The sequence below is a fragment of the Aptenodytes forsteri genome, unplaced genomic scaffold (assembly GCF_000699145.1).
Source record: "Aptenodytes forsteri isolate BGI_AS27 unplaced genomic scaffold, ASM69914v1 Scaffold325, whole genome shotgun sequence".
Classification (NCBI taxonomy): Eukaryota; Metazoa; Chordata; class Aves; order Sphenisciformes; family Spheniscidae; genus Aptenodytes; species Aptenodytes forsteri.
In genome coordinates, this window is record NW_008795575.1 from 338825 (window position 1) to 359593 (window position 20769).

The following is a 20769-nucleotide window of genomic DNA, read 5'->3' on the forward strand; positions in this document are numbered from 1 at the left end:
GCCTGTTAGGAAGACTGGAATGAAGACCTCCAGCCACTGGAACATTTACTGGCACCATGGGACTAATTGATGGTGTCCCCCATTCACTTCCATTTTCTCTTTGAATTTAGAAACAAAACCATGAGCGTATCAAGCACCCCACCTCTCAGCTTGTACCAGGAACCAGGGCTCTGCCTGATGACAGCACAAATCCATCTTAGCTCACTGGAGGCTAATTGTGCTGTTAGTAGCAACATCCAAGGTGGAGGTTTAAGATTATCTTTTGACTTGCAGTGTGCGCTATTCCCAGACTGCAGAGGTTTATAAGTGAGCAATTAAGTTGTGAGGATGGAGGGAAGGGAGAAAAGGAATGAAATCATTGGCATGGGTGCAGAAGATTAAATTAGAAGTCTCTGCATGTGATGGTTCTTGGTTTAAATTGTCTCCTGTTGCTTATGCTCAAACTGCATCGATAGAGCTGATGTAATGTGAATTTTCTGGTCGTGAAAATGTAGGAACAGGTGTCCTATAGAATAGATACTCTGCTCCTCAGGTCCTGGCTTGCTGCTGCCTCTCTTGCCATCCAACATCTCAGCATGCTTTTTTCCTGATCTCCAGCACCTCCTGCTGATGGAGTCTGGCCCTTCCCACACAGCAATGCTGATCCTGCTCTTCCCTGGCCCATGCTTGGCAGCAGTGCTAAGTCACTAAGTCAAGGACAGGGGTTTTTATCTGAGTGTAGCTGTGCTGTGAGTGCTTCCTACACGGCCACGTCCTCTGCTGCCGAGCTTGCCAGACATCCTGCATAATACATATTACATAGTAAAACTATATGTCTCATTTTGAAAAACTCTGCTTTTTCTTGTATTTTTTTATGGTAGCCGGCCACTTCGCTGAATGCTCAGTGGCCTGTTATCAGGAACTGAGAAAAAGGGCCCCTGGGCAGGCGCAGATAAATTGCAGGTGCACACTGTGGGTGCTCTGCACCTCTCAGAGCATCTCTGTGCTCTGGCATGGGACGCTTGCTGTGTCTGGGTGCTTAATCCCCGGGGGACTGCCTGGGATTCACTGCCCAAGTCTGGCAGCCTCCTTCCAGCTCTGCCCGTGGCTTATGGCAGCCCTGGAATCCCACTTTTCAGCCAGGTTTGCAAGTCCCTCTTGCTGCTGTAGCTTTTGGGGAGGGGTTGGCAAAGTGTCAGGTGATGGTCCAGGTGTTGGGGCCCCGTGGGCAGCGCTTTCAGCAGTTGTGGTTAACAAAGTGATGGCATCTTGTACATTTGGTACCAGGTGGCTGGGGGCTTGCAGACCCCACTGGTGGGCTGGTTGCTCAGCCAATTTCGCCTCGGCAGAACAGCCTGGGGACAAACCTAGCAAAAACTAATGGCAATTGCTTATAATAATTTTAAAATGGCGTAGTCGATGGGGAGCTGGTGAGAGGGTTTTTGCCCTGAACTAACTGCGTGGTTGGCTTGTGTTAGGGGAGCCCTGTCTCAAATCAAGAATATTTTTGTTGAAGCATCATAGGAAGTGCTGCAGTAATTAATGAGCACAGTTTTGCCATGCCCTCTGTCGGGTAGCGTGCCTTGCAGGGTCTTCGCTTAAGGAGTTTGCATCACTGTGGCTTCTGGACACTGTGACAATATTTCTTCCTTTGCTGCGCCCTAAAACAGTGAAGCCATTTCATTTTCTGTGCAGAGCACTTAAATTTTTAAGAATCATTCTGGTTTGGGGGCTGTATTTCTCATCAGAGTTACTGCCGTGTATCAGAGGAAATACCTGCACCCTGCTCTCTGGATATTCTCCTCAAGTAAGATGCTCTGAACAAAAATTAATTTTGCACACACAGAGTGAACTGTATAACTAGAAACTGCTTCAGATATTAGGAAACACCAGACATCAGTATTTGAGGGATTTCTGAATTTATTATAGGGAAAAGCTCTGGCAGGTAATTTCTAGCATAACTGAGGGGTTTATTTCCCTCTCACTCTCTCCTTCTGAAAAATGGTGTGTGCTTTCCTATAAGCACAGGGTGCTGCTCTTTAGCGGCCGGAGCCAGGCCTGCTCACTATGTGTAAATGGCCTCGTAAGCAGGCAGATATTGCGGATTTTCTTATAGTCTGAGCAAGGCTCAGCAGCTCTGGAGGAGTGAGTGTGTGAATCGATGGTTTTCAGTGGACACAATTTGCAATGTGATCACAGGTATAAAGTTTAAAGCAGCTTGAATATTTGCTGATTTTACACAACACTTATCCATGCTTTGGAAAGAGGAATTTGCATTTAATCTCAATTTTTCTTCTCTCTCCCCTTTCACAATTAGGATTCTGGCAACTGCTGGGACTGATTTTGACCTGCGGACCCTGCGAGCCGTCCGAGTGTTACGGCCGCTGAAGCTTGTGTCGGGAATCCCAAGTGAGTGTCACGATAATGTCATCTTCACAGCTAAAGGTGCTCTATAGCTTTTGGGGTGTTACATGCTTTTCTGAGCAATATTTTCTTCCCCTGCTTCTTCGCGGTCTGTGGCTTCTGCCCTTGCTAGGTTCTGATTTTCTGTCATCCCATTTTGTGTACAACCAGCTGATTTCAGCACCGTGCTCCCAAATTTGCAGGTGAGTGGCAGGGATTTGTCCTAGGACTCCTTTGCCTTTGGGGTTGAATTAATTCTCTGGGGCATGAAGACCCGAGACCCAAATTGTGCAGCTTTCAGGCCCCGAGCCCTGAGCTTGGATCTTCTGACAGTTTTTACCAGCTGAGCATCTTGCACTGGGGATTTTACCCCTTTAATAAGGGGAAAAAACAAAGGGAAAGAGCAGATAGGACTTGGTCTTGCCTACTCAATGGGCAACTTGGTATATTTTACATGCTAATGTGAAGGGTCTGAATGCTCCGGTGGGGAGCTGCATCATGCCTTGCTGATGCCCTGAAACCATCAAAGTCCCCATACCATTGCTTACTGCCTTTTTATTTGTCGCTGTTCACCAGCTGCTCTGCCCGCTAGCGGGGGATCGCTGTCAGGAGTGTATTTCATTTCTGAATGTGGAACAGAGAGATTTTTCCCTCCAGCAAGAGCCAGTGAAAAGGAACCGCTGCTCTGTGGAATGCTTTTTTCTTCTCTGCATTAACCCCTTGGCAGCCAGGCAGCCCCCTCTCTCTCCCCTGGTTTTAATTGAAAATGAGTTTTAGTGACAGTGAAAAAAGCTATGGATGGATAGCCCTGGAGACAGGGTTTTGTTTCTCCAGAAGCGGGGTGTGATAGGCACGGCAGCATCGCGGCTATTCTGTGTATCACGGAGGGAGGGGCAGCTCCTGTGCAGCTCAGTGCTCCCTGCCCTCCCTGGGACAGGGGGGTACCACAGCAGTGCCCAGCTCTGCTGCTGCATCCACACTGCTGCAGGATCTGCCTTAAGGACCTGGTCCAGCTCCAGGCTGAGTCCTGGGACTCCACCGGCTGCAGGAAAAGTCCTTTTTCTGTCTCTGAAGCTTAAGAGACCTTTGAATCTGTGATCTGAAGAAAAGGGGTCAGAAAAAGATAACTATCCTGATTGTCTGTCTTGCATTTTGAGTGCATTATGGCTGTAGCACCTTTTTTATAGCGCCTTGGGAAAAGCAGTATTGCCAATCCTAAACTTTCCCTTAGACAGCCCCTCTCTCCTACCTTGCCCCCAACCCCAAGTCCTTGTTTTCCTTCCCTCACTGATTACGTGTTTCTCCTTGTCCCCACAGGCTTGCAGGTTGTCCTCAAGTCCATCATGAAGGCGATGGTGCCCTTGCTTCAGATCGGGCTGCTCCTCTTCTTCGCCATCGTAATGTTTGCCATCATCGGGCTGGAGTTTTACATGGGGAAGTTTCATAAAACCTGCTTCTCTAACGAGACAGGTGAGCTTCGAGCTTCGCTCCCCTCCCAGTGTATCATCACGATGCTTCTAGTCCCCTTCATCTCATCGGGATGTTTTCTATCCTGCTCTTATGTTGCTTTTCCTTTTTCCTCTTCCACGTTCGCTGCATTCTCTCTCTCTTTACCTGCCCGCTCTAAGAGTTAACAGACTTTTGTGCTCATCCTACATGCACTGGGACAGATTCTCCTCTCTCTGTTACACCACCACAGCACCCCTGATGCTAGTGGGTTGCTCTCAGTCTACACAAGAGTGAGACCTCCTCTCATGGAAGAATTTTTTCATAGTAGAAATACAGAACCAAATTCCTGTTGGTCCAGCTTCTTGAAGGGTGGGTTTTTTTTTTGTTTTGTTTTTTAATTCTTTGGTCTCTGTTTACATTTTCGTTGGGTTTAGCTCTATGAACAGCTGCTGAACATTGAATTTCCTTGCAAGGTTTCTGGGGCAAGTTGCATGGGTATGAGAAAACCTTGGTGTGAAATAGTAAGAGTGGAAAGACTGGGAGCAACCAAAAAAATAAAAAAAATAGAAAAGGACAATAGATGGAAGGCAAGGAGCCCTTTGATGGAGAAAGGATAAAAATGTCCTTCAAACAGAGAAGGGCAAGGGAAATTGGGCACTGCAGAGTAAATGATGTGTCTGCCTGTGAATGAGTGATAAACCACGGAAGATGGAGGTGGAGAGGAATAATGCCCAGAGACTCTCAGCTGGGACTGGCTGCCATGTCAAAGCCAGCTGCTTGTCCATGGCTCAGAATTCATTCCAATTTAAAAAAAAAAAAAAAAAAGCCAATTTTTTCCATGTAATTTTTTAATATTCCTTTATAATAGTGCTAATATGTGTTGGTTATCTGGGCTATCCACAGATGAAAATATTGTTCTTGTCTCCAAAAGATTGCAATTTAAGGTACAATTGACTGTCTTTAAAACACAGTCTTGTATTTTCAGTGATTATCACTAATAGGTCTTAATATTGATTTATTTATACACATTCAAATGGTAATAAAACAACATCCCTGCCAAATCTCTGGGCATCCTTCACAGCGCTTTCTAACAACAACATGGAAACAGTTTAATATATTCAGTTTACACAGAGCTTTGCAAAAGCAGGGTGAAACTGTTTTCTTGCTTATGTTCCTACGTAATATTAGAAAAGCGTAACACAGCTTGTAGAGGACAGTCAGGTGTTGTGACTTGTGAGCAAAGCACGATGGTTCTTGGAAGAAATTAATTTTTGGACTGGATTTGTAGGAGAGCAAAATCTGTGTGGGGTGCGTGTGTTCATGCCAAGCTGAACAGGTCTCAGCCCGCTGGAAGGTCTCTGGGGCTACTGCAGCAATTACAGAGGAATAATAACAACGGTGACGATACAGGCGTGTAGGAAGCAGAAGCACTCTTGGTGAGATGGCAGGGAGAAAGCAATTATGAGCAGGTTTGCATTTCCTAGGAGCATTTTTAGGTCTGTTAAATTGCAACCAAGGTGGGTGATTTTTTGCATCCTTCATTTGCAGGTAGCAGCTGCAGCCTGAGCTCTGAGGCTCTGTCACTAATGGGCTGACTTTAGCCAGTGGGCTAAAGAGAAGAGTGATTTTTTTTTTCTTTTTCCCCTCTCCCCAGAAACTAGTTAACGTAAAAGGGAAAAATAAAACCCAAAGCTGTTTGTGTTCTCTGCAGACAACTCTCTGACATCAGTGATGACTGAGAGTTCTCTGTGCCAGGCTTGGGGACTGAGAACAGATTTTTGTTGTGTGTAATGTTGTGTGTAAGTGACTCTTGCTTGCTGGGTGGCTCCCAGCTAGGAATTGGGAGTGCAGCCAAAAAACTGTTGTGTGTGTTGCGTATCTCTGCATCGCAGCACCTGGCATCTCGGTGGGAGGATGCGGCGTGGCCGGGCTCACCTTGCCCCGAATCCCCTCGCCGGGCAGTGTGGGAAGGTGCCTGTGTTTACAGGCACCGGTCCCTGCTTTTCTCAAGGGCTATCGAGCTGGTTGTCGGATGAATTATGGGTATTGATTCCACCTGCTCGGCGGGAAATGGTGTGATGGTGTTTCTGGAAAGGCGGAGAGCGGTGAGGTTTCCTGGCACTGCGGTCCCTTGTGAGCGGAGCAGCAGAGTATCCCTCAAAGCCATCAGCAAAGCCTTTTAAAACCTAAGTGCTCATCATCTCCAAAGAGGTGCATTAACAAGCCCAGGCCTGATACCACGGGCTCCAAAGGCTGGCTTGAGTGTGGAAATGTGAACCTCATTAAAGAGATGCCTCTGTCAGAGGGCAGCAAATTGGAGGAGGAGGAGTTGCTCATGCTTGTTTCTGTTCCAAATCCCCAAAGTGAGCAAACTCCTGGGATTTTTCCTGGAACCAGGAGCCACATGAGAGGTACCAGCTGGTTGCTTCAGCGCATCGTGGAGGGAACCGAGTAGAGGTGTCAACAGCAAATATTGCTATAGCCCCGCTAATCCAGTAGCCCTGGGTGGGTCAGTAATAAACTGCAATGAAGAGGAATGCTGGGGACCAAAATGTGGCAAAAAGGTTATTCAAGGCCTTTGCCACTCAGCCTGACAGACTGTTCTGAGCTAGTGGAAACATTTCTCTATTTTAATGGAAAATGGGTAAGAATTAATGGCAGTGCATGTTCCAGTGGATGCCTGACTTGTTTTCTTCTCCCTGCATCCTCCATGCTGTCCTGTTCTGGTGACACAGGATTATTTTTAAGCAGCCACCCTCTGCAGCTGACACAGCCCAAGTGCCCTGAAGCTGCTCCAGGAGAGGAGGGCATCACATTTGTTTCCCATTTTTCCTTGAGACTCCCCTTTTCTCGGTCTTCCCCAGCCATGGGAGTAGGGACCAGTTCTGGTCTCTTTTTTTAAAAAGGAAAAAAAAGCCCAACCCTTTGTAGTAGATGTGCATTGCATTTTCAGAACATTACCTGACAACAAAAGGCCAAACAGAGACAAAACTGGATTCTCTTTTAAGACACACAAATGGTCTGCAAGAACCAGATTTGGTATCTTCTTTTTGCAGGCTTGTCTCACTAAGCCCTTGTGAAAGCCTGTGGTGACCCATATGGGAGCTGGAGAGAGATGCCCTGCATTAAGGTGTTGAGTCAACAGGAAAACGCATCACACATATGCACAGACACAAATATATCCTGGGGCCACGGTGACAATCTTGTTTTCCTGCTGCAGGCTTTGCTCTATAGAATGATTATTCCTAATTATTGTTAGTGCTGATCTTGTTTTCCCCCTGGTGGATTTGATTTTGTGCAGTTTGCTGCTCCATTACCATAACGTGTCACTTTTAAAATTCTTTAATATTTCCCAAATTGCATCTCTGTGTAAATAGGAGTATTACTTAGTATATATATATTTACTTTGAAAACCTAGCACTTTAGTTTTCCAAATTGCTCTGTGCTGGTGCTTACAATGTCTCTGGAGGGCTGCAGCACTTCAGACTTCACAGCTGAACCTGGAAGATGCTGGCCACCATTCTGGCCATCCCTTGTGGTCCTTAACTATCACAGACTCATCCTCCTTTGCCTTCTCTGGGTCTGAAATGAAACTCAGCAGAGAAACTCTATCCCTGCTGCAGACAAGCTGACAGCTGGATGCTTTCCCCGCCACGTGTACCTACGCCGCACAGCATTGCCCTTTGGGGCAGAAATATGAAGCTTACAGAGGGGCTGGAGCTCTTAGTCCACCTTGCAGGTTGCTGTGGTGGTGCTGCCTTGTGACGAAGCCAGGGGCTCCTCATGCAGCTGTGGTCTAACATCTATATCTGGACAATTTTGGGGCTATCCACAAGCAGCTCTTGCTTAAGCCACTGGTGAAGAACCTGCCCTTTTGCTTTAATGTTATAGTGTCAATATTTAGCATCTAGCTACGCTGTATGAGGGTGTATCGTTGGCTCACAGTGTTTGAAGTATGCACCATTCCCAAGCCCTTGCTTTTATTGCACTGTTTTTTTTGTGGTATTTCTCATATATGACATGGCTGAACACTGGGGCAAACTACAAATGATGGGCACTTCAGGGATGGCCCATCCTACTCCACCCTGCCACTAAACTCTCTTTTATAACATAATAGTATATAAATGACTACATGGGCGTAATGTCTTTCGCATGCCCATAGTGGCACAAGGAAGCCTGAAATGTAAATTACATTCATGCGGTGGTGCAAGGAAGGTGCAGCAGCACCAGCTGCTTGACTGGCTTCAGTTGGTAACTTTTATCCCCGCTGTTCTTCTCTGCAGGTGATGAGGTGGGAGATTTTCCTTGTGGAGAGGAGCCTCCTGCCAGGCAGTGTGAGAGTGGGACCACCTGCAGGGAGTACTGGCAAGGGCCCAACTACGGCATCACCAACTTTGACAACATCCTCTTTGCTGTGCTCACCGTCTTCCAGTGCATCACCATGGAGGGATGGACCGACATCCTCTACAATGTGAGTCCGCTGATGGGGCTGTAGGGCTCCTGGGGTGCTGTTATACATTGCGTTAGTTTGGAAAAGGTTGTTCTGGAAAAAAAGTAATTTAGTTTGTGCATTTTCCCCTATTGATTAGTACCCCATCCTGCTTTTTAGGAAGATTGTTCCTATTTTCTTGAGGGTTGTTCTGCAGGTCCTGTAAGAGCCTTTGAACCACCATTGTGGCCTGTGGTGGTTTGAGGCTGCAGACTTGCTTACCTGCCATATGATGTCTTGTGTCAGTGTGATGTTGCCATGTGTAAGAATTGGTGTGTGTCACTCCAAGGTGGTGGTGTGCTCTGCTGTAGGATGGGTGGGTGAGTAGGAGCATGTTCTCACGATGTCCCATAGAAAATCAGTTACCAAACTGCACAATATGGGGTGGCAAAACCAGTGACGCGTTAACATTTTGCACCTAGAGGTTTTCTCTCTTGACTGGGTCTAGCCTTCGTGACCAAACTTGTAATTTACATCAATGAACAGCATCAGCGGGATGTCAGCACCGAGATCCAGTACTAGTTTTGGCAACTCCAGTACAATTTTACAAAACCCTGTCAGTCACCTTCACACCTGGCATGACTCTGTTGGCTGTAGAGAAGATACACTGGGCTGAATTTCCTCATTAGGGTCTTCGCTGGCTGTGCCTCCTGCCAGCCAGGACCATGACTGTCACAGCCGCTCAAGGTCAAAACCTTTTGGTCAGTTTTACTATTTCCAATTTTACCAAGAATAGGGCAACTTCACCCAATTAGCAACAACTGAACTACTCTGCTGTCTTTCAGGCAGTGTAATGCTCTCATTTGTGTCTGTAATTTATACCTACCCTTTTGAGGTGTCCTGTCTTGAGAGGCAAGCACCTAACCCTTGCTAACAGGCTGGGAATAAAACCCTTCAGCTGGTTTCCAGCATCTGTATCATATCTCCTTGCAAAGTGTGACAGCTGCTCTTCGGGAGCCGTAAGGGACCTGTGTATCTGTTGCAGACCTGTTCTCCCCAGCTTTGTGATTTGCTTAGATCTTCACATGTTTCTGCAGTGGGTGTAAAGTGCTATGGTTTGGGTCGGGAGGACGGTCCAGCTGTTTTGTACTTCCATTTTCTGTGGCAGTAAAGGACTTTATCAAGTACCGGGGAAGGAAGGAGAGAGAGTGGTGATGATTAGCAATGTATGTCTACACTGGCTGCTTCTTTCCTTTGACTGTAGAAGGAAGGACAATCTGACAGCCGTGCATAGATGATCTGAATTACCCCACGCTGTCCTAGCCAGAAGTGCCAATGTGGAAAAATAACTAAGGTAGGCATTAGTAATGCCTCCAGACCATTTCACTGGCCGGTAGGACTACAAAGTGTTCGGTCAACTTCATTATAGACTCTAGACTCATGCTGGGTCGCAGACCTTCCTGTGAGGGTTTCTGTCGCAACAGGAAAGTATTATTAATATCAACCACAGTAAATTGAAAGATACAATTCTGCTGTGTTTGAAGCCAATATATCTAATTTATTACCTTCTCCACTCATTGCTCAGTTCCTCCATTTCTTCCCAGTCTCTGCCCACTTAGAGCGATCTCTAGAAGGGCCCATTTCCCCACTGCATGCCCTCCCCTTGCCCTGAAACTTCGTCACACAACCAGTTTCTCCCATTCTCATTCAGCAATCCCGTTCCTTCTTTCTAGTACCAGCTGTTGTAAGAAAAACCCATTAGCATCCTGGCTGGAATTGATTGATCAATACATGGTGTATTAGATCATCTTCTCCCAAACTGCACTTTGTACCACATGCAAAAACCTGAGCTTACTATTGGGGTATTGATTTTGGGGGTTGCTTTGAAAACTACTATAGTATCATTCTAGATACCTATTAATCTAATTGGAAACAGACGCCTGGATGAGATGCAGTTGAATATTTGTTGTATAATGTCAAGCCTTGTCTGACACTCCAGCTTAGGTTTTAATGCTTGCTGGGTTCATGTCTCTGAAAGATACGAAGGTCTCTGGACAGTCTGCTTGTTGTGTGGAGAGTGAGTAGTGTGTGTCGTGCCACAGGACCACTTGGCAGACGGTGTTCACGTAACTAGTGCCAGCAGCCATCTCTGCCCCCTCTCCCTTGGCCCTGCCCTGCATGCTGTGTTACCCCCTCCTTGTGCTGCTCTGCTTGCTGAGGAGCTGGCTGTGCTTTTGAAGGTTAGTAGCTGAGAAAAGATGTGGGTGGAGAAGATCCACTCTGTGCAGCCCTGAACTTCTTCACAGCTTCAGTCATCTGCTGTTTTCTGGCTGCTTGGCTTTCGTCTTGGTTTCTTCTGTGCCTACTCTAAGTTAAACAAATTTAAAAATGAAACAAAAGCCCAAACCACGCTGCAGCAATGACTGAAAACCCAGCATGGTGCGTGTTTGTGGATGCAGTTGTCAGACTGTGCAGAGGTAACAGCAGTGCAAACAGTCCGTCCATCCAGCACCAGTCACTTCAGCAACTGAACATTAATACTGCCTGAATCAGCTGGATCCCTACTTAGAATCATAGAATCATTAAGGTTGGAAAAGACCTCTAAGATCATCGAGTCCAACCATCGACCCAACACCACCATGCCCACTAAACCATGTCCCTAAGCACCTCATCTACATGTCTTTTAAATACTTCCAGGGATGGGGACTCCACCACTTCCCTGGGCAGCCTGGTCCAATGTTTCACCACTCTTTCAGTAAAGACATTTTTCCTCATGTCCAATCTAAACCTCCCCTGGCGCAACTTGAGGCCATTTCCTCTCGTCCTATCGCTTGTTACTTGGGGGAAGAGACCGACCCCCACCTCGCTACAACCTCCTTTCAGGGAGTTGTAGAGTGTACTAGGTTGATATGGGAAGAAGCTGGAAGATGTTGCCTCCTGTATCCAAAACTTGAACAGTGGGGTAAGTGAATATGTGTCAGGGTCCTTCTCCTTGGTTTGTGGAGGACGGGAAGTAAGCCAGCATATTTAGGCTTAGACAACGAGTGAGTGTCAGGGAGCTTTAATTCACCATTTGGATTCTCCACTGCTGAGGAGAATGTTTTTGGCCCAGAGAATTTTGCAGCGGTAGAGCTAGTTGCCCTGCCAGCCCCAGCCTCTGGTCTCCTCAAGGAAACCAGCATTCCCCTGATGCAGGATACTCATCAGAGCCGAGCTCTGAAGCTACTTTCAATGTTTTGCTTAATTAAGATTTGCAAAAGGCTGTGGGACCACAAGAGGCAAGGTGTGGTCTATGTAAACTGTGATTATACATTAGTAAGAAAAAAGGCTGGTGCTTTTTCTCCTACTAATGAACTAGAAAGCAGGGAAGGCTGCTGTTCCTAAGGCTTAGCAGAGCCCTTCCTTCACCCCACCCTTTGTGTACCCACTGCCACATGTTGGGTTTGGCTGGGGTAGGTTTGTTGCCTTGCTTGTGCAAGCCCTCTCCCTTCCTGCTGTTAAAGCAGACAGCCCCACATGGGGTCCATTCTTAGGGCTGAAATCCCTTTGATGCCAGCCAGTCTAGGACCAAGAGACCCATTACGGGGAAGTTGAGGTTAGGACTGCTTCCTTAATGGGGCATTCATTTTCTTCTGGAAAATGGTGATTGATTGATTGCCCTGCATCAATAGGCCTTTGTTATTGCTCCTCTTTTCCTGCTACTACATTTGTTGTGGGATGTTCAGAAGAGTTAAGTTTTTTAGTTTGCAGTGGTGATGGCTGGGGTCAGTCGCAGGGTGAGACGCGCTTTACCAGTTCAGCATTAATTTAACCAAGGGAGAGAGTTTGCTCTGTCCTGGAAGCAGCTTTGAGACTGAAAAGTTGGTCTGTGGTGGCATCAGGCAAGCTGAAGAGTTTGGTGTAAAGTGATGTTCAGGAAAGAAGGAGCTTGGGCTTCAGTTTGATGGTTTGGCTCAGGTCTTTCCAAAGCAAGAGGTTTGTTGTGAAGGGTTATTCAGTCATTTCCAAAGGTTTGAGATGACTTTATATGTGGTCCAGATGCAGCCCTCCTACAGATGTAGAGAAAAATAGCATCAAAGGCTAGGCTTCGCTGTAAGTAATCTGCCTTGCAGATATTCACTCCTTCTCCTGTGATAAACTGAGGAATTCGGAGGGTAGGGAGAATGCAAGTTCACAAATCTCAGCCCAATTTTTCCTTGCTAGTCCACTGTTTATACTTTCAGAGTTTCATTTTAATTAGGGCCAATGAAAGCTTTCTAGCAAGACTTCATCTGGAAGGTGATTTATGCTTGAAGCAAAAAGACTGAATCATCAATTGGGCAAAATGCTTTGAGAATAAGCTGGGGAAAACTCCTTCCTGAATCAGCAGCACAACAGCATCAGAGCAACTGCTCCAAACAAGCACTTCTGTGAGCTGCAGATTTGTCAGCTGTGGCCTGTTTCTACTCAAAAAGGTCCAAGGAGCAACAGGTGATTTAGGAAAGTTGCTGTGTCCTGAGGACAGGGAAGAACCTTTTCTCCAGCAAATGGAGTGGACTTACCTCCTGCTAATTCAAGGCTTCAAAGTGACCTGGGAATGCATTAAAATAGAGTAACTAAACTGTTTTCCTCAGTGTGGGAGGATTCAGTGTCACAGTCCGGTGTTGTGAACAGTTTTTCAGTCTAATGCAGTGCAGACAGATCAGAGATCCCTGAAGTACGGGCAGAGCATCTTCTGGATGGTGAAATTAGGGAAAAACCTACCTAGAGCACCAGCTCACTGTGGGCAGCAATGCTGCTCCAGCACAACATGCCCTAGATTAACAAACCTGACTTCTTTTTCTGCAAGTGGAACTAGTTTAGTCCCAGGCTGGTCCCGCGACAGGAGTTGTGCCTCTCAGCAAAGTGGACCAGCCCTTGCACGGGGCTGATGCAACCATTCTGCATCCTAGTTTGGTGGTGCTGACACAGGCTCTGCTCTGGGCTCTGTTGCTCAGGGCAGGCACTTTCTGCAGTAAGCAGTGTGCACCTGGAGCATCACACTGGGGTTGGGGGTGATGTGAGACAGCAAGGGTTGCTGCGTCCACTTTGCTTGTGCCTGAGGGAGCCATTACTGAGGTAAGTGGTAACTGGTGATCAGATTATCTCTTGGGACCGTTATGTAAATTTATTCATTAGTTCCCATAAAGTATTTTAATATGCTAAGTATTGCCATGCTGCACTTGTTATCACGCTTTAAGCTTAGCTGTCTGACAGTAACCAGTGGCTGCTGGAGCTTGAGGATGTTAGCACAGCTCGGGGAGGAGAACATTTCCAGTGATGGCCTCCAAGGTCTCGGCAAACTAAGGTGCAGAGTCTGGGTAAAGAAAACTGAGGCTGAGTACTGGGGACAAATACAGAGGTGGGAGGAAATAATGCAGAAGCTCAGCAAAAGAAACTGTGGTGCCCTGGGATCTGAGTCCTTCTGAGTCCTGATCTTCCTCCAGATCTAGTTTTCAAATTAAACAATGGTATTTTAGATCATCTTGTTTACATGCTTAGTGTTTGTGAATGACAGTGAGTCATCTATTGCATATTGCTAATATAGGCTATTTGAAGGTGTAAAACTTTTTAAAGAGGCAATAGAATAACTCCTGGTTTCCTCTTCTAAAGTGGTAATTCTGTTTTTCCCATGCAAGAACCTTATTGTCCATCCTAAAACACTCTCCAGCCTTCCATCCCGATTGACATGGGAAGCTCACCTTGTTTTGCAAAGTGAGAAAAGCCTGAAAAGTCTTGTGCCTGCCCATGAATTCCCCAATTAAAACAATTCTTTTACTATACTAAGTAGAAGCATTCATTACAAAGCCTGTAACCAGAGAAGAGACACACTGGTAGCCTTCAATGAGATAGCTAAGGTAGACTTAGCACTGTGGTTAGCTTGGAGCGCGATGCTTTCCATTGTATACTCAGTGGAGTAGGAAGGTTTTTGAGCTCCTTGCTGTGGTCGTTACACAGCCAGCACTGTTTGAGCTAGCTGGTCTATACTCCTCCGTGAGGTGTAGTCATGCCTTTGCAGTGGAGGTGCATGATGAGCTTCCAAGGAGCTGAGGAATGTGGTTTGTGGTCCCAGCTCTCCTACAGAAAAACATGGGTCAAACCTGATTCATCTGAAGTTGGCAGGAGTCTTGATGTTGACTTTCAAAGAGCTGGGTTTTCACCTTTTATCTTTTCTTTACAGGAGTTCAAAGCTACATGGTGGAATTTGCTTTGCAAAATAGGGACTCCTTGCAGGAAAGGAGAAATGTCAAAGTGTACGCTCACTCTCTTTTAATCTTAATGGCAAGAGATTTTCATGTTTCTTCTATTTTCTACTGATAAATATTAGTGTCCAGTGGGTATTTCAAGACTGTGGACTGGGCCTAACTTAATATGCTTGTAAGTAGGAATGAACAGTTCAAATAAAATGTAAGTCTACCCTAAATTGGATCTCAAATAGAACTTTACCCTCACTGAATTTAGAATAGCTTATGATTCACTTGGTATTTTTCATTCCCCTTTGTGTCTTTGAATTTCTTGATTCCTATAAAGATACAGAAATGGAAGGTTGAACCATTGACACTCGGTCTTCATCAGTCACAACTGTGAGTTGAGGAATCAAGTGATGTTCCTCGGGAGGAGTTTGGATGTGACTAGCACTGGCTGCCTGGACCATGAGATGGTTTCCTGTGCAAAACCCTCCAGGAAGGTGGAGGAAAGGTGCAGGTGAACATGCAACAGAAAGCAGAAGGGAAATAAATAACATAAAGCAGCATCCCCGCATCTTGGATACTTGGATTAAGGTTCCTCTTGGCTCGCTGCCTGCTTGTAAGATTCCTCCTGGGCTCAAGAGCCCCCACACTTTCAAGCACCTCTTAAACCTTCCAGTTAAGGTTTAAAGGTGACTTAAGTGGCTTTTGCTGGCCCTTTGCTCATGATTGTGGTTTCCTGTAAGGTTATGCACTTGCCTTTCCTAATATGTGACTGTCATGACTGCTTTGGCATAGCAGTAAATGCAATAGCAAAGCCTGTGGGACTCCGTGAAGGTGCCTTTGAAATTGCTCTCCTCTCCTAATACACCTAATGTGCTGTTGTCTGCTGTCTGTTAGAGGAGACCTGAAGTCAGTCCACTAAAGCACAAATCCGTAATTGCTAGATACTGAGATGGATGAGAATAAATTAGGTTTTGTTTACAGTGATATTTGTGTGTCCTGGGGCTGGCAGCCTGCGGTGTTAGTGGCTGAGGGGGTTTATGATGGGTTCAGTCCCCTGTGATTACTCTTTGTGCATGTGTGTGTGTGTATCAGTTCTCTTTGTTCTGAATTAACATATAGAGGAACAAAACTGTTTAGCCAGCAAAAGTGTGAGCAGACAGGAAAAGGGGGAGAAAATTGGCTGAAGTGCTTTCCTTACATTACGTTAACAGGAAGAATAAGCACAAGGAAAGGTTTTGTTTTGCTGCTCTGAATCACACAACACATTTCTGATGTGGTTTCTTTCTTTTATGCTGCATTCTCTGTCGTGTCCAAGGGATATGCTTTGCTCCAGCTGAATGTGGTGTGTCAGGACCCAGGGCTGGAAGAGAGCAGTACCAGAAAACAGACCAGGGGACTGATGCCACATTTGGCATTAACAGCTGCACAAGAGCAGCATGAAAACAAGGGTGCTCTGCTTTCACTTAGGCTTTCTGATATTGTGTTGCATGAGCTGAAATGCTCTCTGGGAACACAGCATGTGGCCAGGGCCTCAAGATTTACCTGGGTCTTCAAAGAGGTGGACATAGCCCTGTTGGAGATCTAATAATGCAGCACACTGTGGGAAGTGAGGAGCAAACAGGTGAAAAAAATTAACAATGATAAAGCAAGCGATGCTTAGAGGTGTGTGAAGAAATGTGCCACCACAGTCTTGTCCGTAGCAAAGAGCCTGTTCTGACTTCTCATCTTTTCAGAGCATCTCAGAGCCGAGAGCGCACAGCATCTGCCTAACAGCTGGGTCACACATATAGTGTAAAATTTCCCATAGCCCTGTCTTGGGGAGAGATTACCCTTGGGACTTGATGTTCCCCAGTGCTGAACTTTTCTTGTCACTGTGCGTTTGCTCTTGGAAATGCACTGAGTGCCAAGGGAGATGCCTGGGACCAGGCACTGCATTACGGAGCCAGCAGTGCACGTGTAATGTGCTGGTGTTGTGCACTCACGATGGGGATGGGAGCTGAGCTCCTGTGCTGTGCTAAAGTGCTGCATGGATGTAATTGTGCTCTCTTTCTCCCCGCAGTTTCATAAAGAAGAGAAAATCCCCTAACGTTGTTAGTGTTAAATTGCATTCGCTATTGAGTTAGGATGACTTTAATTTGCTAATAAGAATCAGCCATCTTACATGTGCACACAAAGGTGATCGATAATTCCCAGTCTCTCACTGCTGCTGTGGGGTTAATGTTGATTTCTTGTGTCTCAGTATCACCAGTCACTTACAGAAAAGTTGGGCAACGATGGCAGGATTAGGAGCAGGCAGCCAAGAGCCTGGCAGCAGCTTTGAGTGCAGGATTGGTGCGATAGTGAATAGCTGGGGAAGAAGGGAAGAGCCTAGACTGTGGATTGGTGCTTTTGCAGAACCGGTACTGGAAGTGTGCAGAAGGCAGGGACCAACTTAGGGATGACCAAGCCCTTGCAAGAAAAGCACCGAAGAGATCAGCCAAACTATTAACTTGAACACAAAGCCACGTTGGATGTTCTGGCTGGAGCCTTGCCACGTGTAAAACCCATCCCAACAGAGAGAGCCTGCACATGGCCTGTGCATTGCCCATGTCCCATTTATACCTCTTCCGAGGTCTTGAATGGGTTGATGCATAGCCCTTCTTCCAGCTGGTTAGAGAGGTGTGGATTTCACACGTTTCCTGATGGTTTTAAGCCTGCTCCATCCCATTATGTTGTTACAACATGTATTTTGCTTGAGTGTCAGGGAGGTTTATTATTAGGTAGAAAAATGAGTCTTTTAGGTCAAAGTTCATTCATTTAGATTATCATTATCAGTTACGTGTGACAGTCATCTAGTTCTCAACATCTTTCCCAAATTTAAAAAATTATTGTGTAAACAGCATCACCTACCACCTGTGCCCTCCTGCCAGGCAGAAACCAAGTGGCATAAAAATAACCAAACTTCTCCGTGCCTCAAAACCCTCCCTAGAGCTCCATGCCCAAACTGTCCCGAGCATCTTGCTCTTGAGCAGAAGGTAGACTGGATTTCTCATCTCCCGTTTCCCCAGAGAGAAGCCTCACACCAGGCTTTGGAGTAACATATTGCTACTAATGAGACCTTGTCAGATATATATAATATAGCAGTATAATAAATTGGTGTGTTCATCAACAGACTTGTAGTTCAGCTGAAAAATCCCTCGAGATCACTGAACAAGCAGCACAAGTTTCCCCTGCCTAGCTGAACTGCTCTGCTGACCCCTGTGAGAGAAAAACATATGGTAAATGGAGGAATCTGTACAACTGATGGGTCCTGTGCGGAATGATGAGCTGTCAGTACGACAGTCTTACACCAGCCTAAATTCTGCCTTGGCTGATATCCATTTATTCATGCTTTCCTCCTGGATTTTGGAGGGCCATAGGGCCTGTTTGCCAAAGGGCTGAACTCCCAGATCTTTTAGGGATGCAGTGTTACTGCATGGCAGGTTTTGCATGCTTCCCCATCTGGAAGGTCTTGCTGAAATCCAAAGATATTGTAACAGAAATTGTGGAGCATGTCTAAGGCTAAAATAGCTTTGAAATATTTAGATGCCAAGATGGGTGCAATGCATGTCTCTGACCATGCCTGGGTCTCCATCCGTCTGGAAATGCAGACTGTCTGACCCTGTGCCCGCGAGGACATTCTCTCTAAGGCTAAAAGGATTGGGACATTTCAGCCCTGATTCAGCAAATTACCCTGTTCAGAAAAGCACTTGAGCAAATGTGTAAAGCTGAACAAGAGTTTAAGTGCCTCACTGAATTTTCTGCATTTTATTTAATGTCTTAGTGAAAGTGTATTCAAAATGACTGTGGGGTGGCCACCTCCAGGTTTAATAGGAGACATTTAAGATATACAGCAGGAGAGTGACATATATCATACAAACTTAAAGAGCCCCTTCAACAGAGCAATTGCTCTCTGAAAAGAAATGAAAATCTCTCCAGACAACAGCTTAATCATCAGTGCTTGCCAAGAAATGAAAACTCCAGCTGAAGAAATTCACTTGCAGCTTGACAACATTATAGCATCGAGGGTACAAGCAGCTCTCTTACATGCCCAACAATTGCTTTCCTACACAGCATGAAAAAAGCAGCTGCATGCTTTCAAAAGTATGCCAGTCTGCTTATGCCATGACTGCTACATCTGTGGTTGGAGTGGAGGAGAATAACAGAACGCTTCTAAGAAAACCAAAAGTGAAGACTTCATTTGCTCTTGTAGTTCCTACGGCAACCCAAAATACCTGCGGCTAGGTTCTCCGACAGAAGAGGCTGGCTGTGTGTGGGCTCTGGGAGAAAGTCTTTGCTCTTTAATCTACAGACCACGTGCCCTGGGGTACAGGAGAGGAACGAAGGCAGGCTGCTGTAACGGGTACAATATTGGTGTATCGGTGTGGCATTGTGTCTGGGCGACTTGGTGGTGGGACGAGCGGGGTGCCCGGTGTGTGGGTGCAAGGCAGCTCAGGGGGTGCTGGGCTTAGGGAACTCCACAGATGGGTGCTATCAGGGCTGTTTTCTGTGTTGTGTCAGCAGCAGAGAAGACTGGGAACAGTCTGCTGGGGCAGAGGTCACCTGTGGTCAATGTGTTGGCATATGAGGGGGCTACAACAAGGTGCAAGTTGAAGCTGCACTTTGGCAGAAGATGCCATCATTCTCCTTTGCCTGCCTTCAGGGTCAGCACTGGTGACATTCAAGACTCCTTCCTTCTTTTTATACAATCATAGAATGGTTTGGGTTGGAAGGAACCTTTAAAGATCATCTAGTCCAACCCCCCTGCCGTGGGCAGGGGCATCTTCAACTAGATCAGGTTGCTCAGAGCCCCGTCCAGCCTGACCTTGAATGTTTCCAGGGATGGGGCATCTGCAATCTCTCTGGGCAACCTGTTGTTTTTCCTCCAAAAGATAAAGTTCCCAGCGCTACAGAGACTTGCAAATAGGAAATTTTTAATCCAGATGTTTTTTTCCAGCAACATTTTCATATTCTTGTGTTCTTTGTGCCAAAATCCAGCAAATGCTTTGTGAATCCCTTGCAGAAGGAAAATTGCTCATAACTGTGGAAAGCAGGATAATCTCTGGGCAACCTGTTGTTTTTCCTCCAAAAGATAAAGTTCCCAGCGCTACAGAGACTTGCAAATAGGAAATTTTTAATCCAGATGTTTTTTTCCAGCAACATTTTCATATTCTTGTGTTCTTTGTGCCAAAATCCAGCAAATGCTTTGTGAATCCCTTGCAGAAGGAAAATTGCTCATAACTGTGGAAAGCAGGATAACTGCTCATGAAACAAGAGAAACTCTAGGTCAAAGTCACCTTGCCTAGTGTCCAGACTGAAAAGTCATGCAAAAGTGAGAGAGTTCATCTGCATGGGTTTGTAGCCATGTAAGAGCTCAGGATACAGCCCAAGCAGCTGGAGAACTTGCATTGGCTGTTATGGTGGAAGCACCAGTTGTCATTTAGCTGGATTAAAAATATTTGCTCATTTGGTTCTGAACAGCGAAGCAGGTATATTTGGAGCAACTATCCTGTGCAGAGCTTGTAGTGCCGTAGCAATGCTGGTACCAGCCATCAAGCTCGCCGGCCAGAGGTCGGCTCCTCGCAGGGCCAGGGAGTAATTATAGACACGGACTGCAGCGTGGTGAAACCTTCCAGTAGTGGAGACCAGTGCTTGCACAGCTGCTCCCTATGGCATGGGAGGAAGCCAAGAGAAAAAAGTGGATAGTTCCCATTTTTTTGACTAGATGTTTCCTAAACAGGGCAAGTGTAATTCGAAGCATTTGAAACTGTGTTTTAACAACAGTTAAGTCACCTGCTCATCAACACAATAAAAAACCTAGGTGTATGTGCTTATTTTAAGGTTAGTTTGTTTATTAGTATGGTCTGTGGCAAAAGCTTTTGTTGTTTGGCAGTATCCCTCTCTGCGAAGATTCTTTGAATATGGAGAAGAGCAGCTCTGGGCCAGTCTCATAATTTTCTGCAGACTTAATGAATTTACACTATAGTAAATATTTTCAAACTTAAAATTTGGAATTTCACAGACAGTTTTCATTCAAATTTGGAACAATTTGGCAAGACTTATGGTTAAGAAAAATTTTTTACTTTTCCTTTAGCAGACAGTCCTTTTCTATTTAAAATGTCTTAATAAAACCTTGTGAAACATCTTTAGATGGAGCTGAGAGGATCACAACCATCTGTTTTTTGTTTTATTTTGTCTGAAACAGGAAAATGGTAGTGATAAAATAGCTTTGGACTCCTGTCCTGAGAAGTAGAGTTTGCATTGAGAAAGGACTGTTGG

General features: G+C 45.8%; 1 protein-coding gene across 1 annotated transcript in view; it reads left to right on the forward strand.

Annotated features, from left to right (window-relative positions):
• The window catches only part of CACNA1B (calcium voltage-gated channel subunit alpha1 B), a 313074-nt gene that overhangs the window by 108695 nt on the left and 183610 nt on the right, over positions 1–20769 (forward strand). Inside the window, 3 exon segments of the mRNA XM_009282246.1 lie at positions 2297–2388; positions 3700–3852; positions 8115–8302. Of these exon segments, the coding sequence (XP_009280521.1) occupies positions 2297–2388; positions 3700–3852; positions 8115–8302 (433 nt within the window).